General features: G+C 35.5%; 1 protein-coding gene across 2 annotated transcripts in view; it reads left to right on the plus strand.

The window, feature by feature from the left end:
- The window catches only part of tbxa2r (thromboxane A2 receptor), a 17,496-nt gene extending 12,298 nt beyond the window's left edge, over positions 1 to 5,198 (plus strand). The window contains exons 3-4 of one of the 2 annotated variants that reach the window (XM_015373105.1): positions 951 to 1,081; positions 4,373 to 4,517. In XM_015373105.1, coding sequence (XP_015228591.1) covers positions 951 to 1,081; positions 4,373 to 4,418 — 177 coding nt within the window. In that variant the 3' untranslated portion in view covers positions 4,419 to 4,517. Of the gene's footprint in view, positions 1 to 950; positions 1,082 to 4,372 lie in introns of both variants that reach the window. The other variant, XM_015373104.1, reaches the window with a different exon arrangement.
- Positions 5,199 to 5,828: the final 630 nt, after the last annotated feature.

Consider the following 5,828-nt stretch of genomic DNA (forward strand, 5'->3'; position numbering starts at 1 on the left):
TATATATATACTTTTGTCACATTTAAAATGTACAACGGTAGTCACCAACATTGCACACAGGCCTGCTGTTACCTCTTTTTCAACTTCTGGTCTATGATGGTGTGTGCTCTGCAGTGATAAGACCAGCAGAGGTAAGTACTTTTGTAGATTCCCACAAAACCTGTATACACTTAAATCCTTTTCTTTTCCAGTACTTTCCGCACTCACAAGGAAACATGAAAAAAGTTAAGAACTCAAGTCTTGACTGTGTGGTCAACCCACTGGTTGTGCTACAAAGGAGAGGTTTTGACCTAAGCTTTAATCCTCTGCACTTTTTTGTTATCAGCTCAGTGGTTCAGATTTTTAAACCCAAATAAGGCATCAGAAAGCGTCCAGCTAATTTATCTGCATTCCATTGCAAGCTTCATTTAGTCTTCACAATGTGCCCCTTTAACAATCTAATCTGAAAGGTTTTGTTCTTTTTTTCCTATCTTGTATGACATGATACTTTTATACCTAAGTCGAAATGCCATTTTACAGGCTTTGAAAATTAAGGAACATTTCCTTTAAAGGAAATTCCCACTAGGTCACCCGTTACTTTCAGGATACATTATATTGGTGTGTATAGGTGCTGAACATTCCACCCTATAACCTTCTGAATGGGCTTTAAAAAAATTTTCATTACATAGTTAAATATCACCAAGGTCTACCAACATTAAAATACCAAGACTAATTATATGAGTCATTTTCAGAATACAAAATAAATAAATATACCTATTGTACTTCACAATTCGTTATGCCGAATTGTTTACAAAGGCTGTTTGTTACCTATGCTTTTAGTAATTTTGTAGAACCATACCTCAAAATCTTGGATTTCCCTTTACTCAATTTCCATGCATGTCAAGTGCTGGCACACATTCCCAGTCAAGCCTACAGGATGTCTAACCTTAGGTATGTGGCGTCCCGCACAGATATATATTCTGAAGAGCGCACTAAATCCGTCCACAAGTGATGGCAACCTCTTGTTCTTCATTCGAATCGCCACCTGGAATCAGATTCTTGACCCCTGGATATACATCTTGATTACAGTGTCCAAGTTAAGGCGAGTAACAAATTAGCAATTGTGATGCACTGTTTAAACAGGCACTTTTCACCCCATAATATCCTAACTGTGGGTTTTTGTTTGCATGCTTCACCAGCATGCTTTTACCCTTTTTTTGATTAAAACCCCTGGTTATGCACCATGATCTCATTATTGTTTGAATTAAACAATTCTAACCCACCAATCATGTGACCTATAAGTATAATTTACTGCATGCTTTCATCCATCTCATGAATTTATTGCTAAGAAATACATTGTAATTCTTAACAACTTGTTATTTTACAGAAAGAAACGAATAAGGTTCAATTCCACAGTCAAAATTTAGTTTGTTTTGTATAATCCGTTGACATTTTTTCATCTCTTATAAATGTCATTACTAGCCTCTGCCCTCACTATAGATAAATGTAAATTATATAACTCCTCGTTAAATAACAGTTTAAGTAAGTAATTTTATTCATATTTAGAAAAAAAGCCACACACTGACCAGAGTGCGGTGCTGAAAGCACTGAATGTTCCCTTCGAGCATGTGCTATCATAGCAACAGATTCACACCTGTGATGCCGGATGACCCCGGGAGCACCCGGAATTGCCACCCTGATAGGCAAACCTGAGAAAGTGGCGGGTGTTCAAATGCAATAGGCAAATGAAAGTAGGCATTTGTCAGATCTATTGACGTAAACCAAACCCCTGCACAACAGTCTGAAGGACCTCTGCTGTGGTGAGCATGTGGAAGGGAAGGACTGTTAGATACCGATTGAGTCCTCTTAGGTTTAAAAAGGGACAAAAAATGCCCGTCTTTTTTGCCACAAGGAAGTATATCCAGTAGTAGTAGCCTCTGGGTTGAAACTAGTGGCAACTCTAAATGCAAGAAACATACCTACTGAAAATGAACAAAGTCCATTAAAGAAATATACAGAAATTTAGAAAAGATCTATTTGGGGTAAGCATATATGGACACACTGATGCTTGATATCACTTTACTGTCACTGAACATTTTAAAGTAACAAAATCAGACGATTAAAAATTAAGAAAATGTCTTTATACATTTAGTGAAATGTAATTAAAATGCTATTTATTTTTATAATTAAATTACAAAAAATCTGCGTTTCAATATACATATATTTCAAATCACAGACAACTAATTTGTTTTGCTGAAGCCCACTAAAGTCAAAGCTACGACGGAGTATTAGGGCCACACATGAAGAGAAAAAATATTTTTGCCATGACGAGATTAAACTCGACATTAAACTCAACATTTCGAGAATAAAGTTGAAATGTCATGTTGAGTTTAATCTCGACGTGTCGACTTTAAACTCGCCCTGTCGACTTTAAACTCGCCATTTCGAGAATAAAGTTGAAATGTCATGTTGAGTTTAATCTCGACGTGTCGACTTTAAACTCGCCCTGTCGACTTTAAACTCGCCATTTCGAGAATAAAGTTGATATATCGTGGCGACTTTAATCTCGACATTCCAAAGTTTGGAGAAAAGAGCAACCGCGCTCCACAGCTGCAGTCTGCGTTTTAAGAGTGAAGGTAGTCTTTGACGTGCTGCAACTATATAATCATCACAGGAAGCGGTGGCCTACCAATAATAACGTAACATCTTTCCCTATGCTTACCCAGGCTCGCAGTTCTGAATTTGAGAACATGTCAGTCATTTAAACTCTATTCTCAAAATGGCGAGTTTAAAGTCGACAGGGCGACTTTAAAGTCGACATGTCGAGTTTAATCTCGTCATGGCAAAAATATTTTTTCTCTTCATGTGTGGCCCTAATACTCCGTCGTACAAAGCAGAGATCATGGGGATTTGGACAACTGAAATAACTTACCAAATACAGAACATTTAAAACAATTACTTACATTCCCAGATTTGGTAATCTAAGCTGTTGTCTTTGAAATTGTGCCAAGAGATAGCGCTGCCAGAAAATAACTCAGAGAGCAGTTTTACAGACTATGACTTTTGAATTTTTTTTTCTTCTGCTTTCTTTAAGGGGGAACCTGACATCATAATTCAATAAAATCAAAACAATAGAAGAAGGGGGCTTGCAACAGTTGCTCAAAATATGGGTGGCTCAAACTGGGCTGTACATACAAGGAACCCATCAGTCATCTCACAGTTGAATGCAACTTTACTAAGAAATTAACAGTCACAACAATCATAATATCACTGTAATAATATCAGCTACTTTAAGGTTATGATGATCTACTTTCTCTATACTTTATCCTTCTTATCCAACAATAAACTTACTACTGTATTTAAATAATTGTGACAGATTCTAATCCAAATAGAGTTCACAGCAAAGGGACAAGAGAGTAGATGGCATGTGAAAGAAGGCTGACTTAATTTTATGCACTATGAGCTCAAAGGTAGGCTTAATGGGAGAAGAATGAATTTATTTTATATTTTTCGTTAAAGCTACATTTATTGATAATTAATAACCACTTAAACCCAGTTGTCCTATAATGAGTTTAATGATTATTAATGATATTAGTTTCACTTTAAAATTACCTTCTGTAAAATTAATGAAGTATGGTCAGTCCATTTGAGTAAGTCTCTGTTTTGGTCTTCCAAAGAAAAGACAGATGGGGACTGCAGCCTATTTTTTTTTTTCTTTTAATTTCTAGGAAATACAGAATGCTTTTTCTTTTGCTGTTTCCAATTCCTTTATTTACTTAATTATAATCACCTAGACCTATATACAGGAGAAAAACAGTGTTGCAGTAAAACCTAACATTGTCCATTTAAAAAAACAAGTATTAAAAATAAAAATGGCATGAAATGAGAACATTTCTTTGACCTAATCCTTGGAGAAAGGGATCTGGATTTGCACAAAGCAATACTTTTCATTGCATTTCTCAATGTGACCTACCAGAAAGAAACATTTTAAAGTCTGTGAAAAATTAAACAGAGAAAAAAGGTCATCCTTGGTCTACATGTCATCTAAAATTAGCTTGTTTGCATGATTTGCTGTACATGGAGGAGTCAAACATAACATCTTAAATACAGCAGGGATAGTTTACTGTTCTATTGTTTATCTTGCCTCACAACTACCATGACAGTGTTATCCTATTATGTACATATCAATACATGTTATTGTTGTTAGTTTAATTTCAATATTAACCAATTTTATTGTTTTTTTTTTTTCCCCTTTTCAAAATTTCCACTCCTGATATTCTCTCTTTTTCATCCTTTCTGTCTTCTTATTAATGTCTCCTAATGGATTGTCTTCTTTTTCATCTTTCTATTGACTCTTTTGTTGGATATTTTATCTAAATCTGCACAACTTTAGGTCTTCATTGTCACAACAGCCTTGGCCGGGACTGGATATACGGTGAAATATCTACTCCTCTGGATCCGCTTCGCTACCTGGAACCAAATCCTAGATCCGTGGGTATACATCCTGTTTCGGCGGTCAGTTTTACAAAAAGTCAACCCTCGCATTGATTGGTCTCAGAGCTCGGTCAGGTCTTTGTATCCATCATTTCGTGAAAACGTCCGTAGGTTCACCCGGTCTTCAGTGGGGAGCAACCTGGGCTCAGATCTCCCCGAAAGTAATGAAAAATCCAATTCTACGCCCTCATCACCAACATCGCCATCCTCACCGACTCCATTGTTGGTTGGATCAGAGTCATAAATTCAACAGACTAATAGAAGTGTCCAACTAACTGTAATGGAAAATGTAATGAGGAAAACTAGCATGGTTGCACCAGCAATGTGAAATTAATTAAACTTCTTATAGAACAGGTAATATTTCAAATGTCTGATATTATCACTTAATCACCATTAGAACCTAATATAAGGTTTAAGAACTATTATATTTACAAAGAAATAGAAAATTTTACGATTATTCAAAATTGTACTTCACTGGCACACAAGTAAAGCTAAGAATGAGGTGTCCAAGCTGAGAGTTTTTGTTATCTAATGTACTTTTATCCTACTCTATAGCAGCTAACACATTATGTTAGAGATATGCCTCACTGTTATAATTAACAGGAATATATACATGTATAGATATTGGATGCTTAACTTCAAAAACAATAAAATGGTCTTTATAAGCTTGTTTGATATTTAGAATTTTGTTAATTGTCAGCTGCCCATCCATCCATCCATCCATCCATCCAAGGTAGGTAGGTAGGTAGGTAGGTAGGTAGGTAGGTAGGTAGGTAGGTACCATCCATCCATCCATCCATCCATCCATCCATCCATCCATCCATTTTCTACACCCACTCATTGCAGTGTTGCAGATAGCTGACTTCTTTCTCTGGCTGTCACTGGATGGGCAGTAAGTCAGCAAATGTGTAAAAAGATTGTTGTAGAATGAAAAAACTTCAAACACAAAATATGGAACCGAAGGAGAACACCACTATGTAGGATTAGGGAAATGAAATGCCATGATTGACAGTATTACTTTCTGCTATGTGATATTTTTTGATTTTGTAAAAGTGAATAAAAACTATACTTTTCTTGTTTTCTTTACTGGTAATAAAGCGTTTAACAATGCAATTCTAATGTGTTTTTTTTATTATTACATAAAACACTAAAACTGTTTTGAAAATGATGTTTACCCTTTGTTCTTTAGTGACCTTTTTTATTCCTCATAACAATATTTAGCTCTATTATTTAGCTATGTACAGCTATAATAAATTATTTTATTCAATGTCAATTCAATTCAAAATTCTTTATGACACATACCTTTGAAACCACCAGAATCTATTTCTCTGAATTGTGCCCATCTTTTAAAAACA

Source organism: Cyprinodon variegatus, unplaced genomic scaffold, assembly GCF_000732505.1.
Source record: "Cyprinodon variegatus isolate N-32 unplaced genomic scaffold, C_variegatus-1.0 Scaffold80, whole genome shotgun sequence".
In the NCBI taxonomy this organism is placed as follows: domain Eukaryota; kingdom Metazoa; phylum Chordata; class Actinopteri; order Cyprinodontiformes; family Cyprinodontidae; genus Cyprinodon; species Cyprinodon variegatus.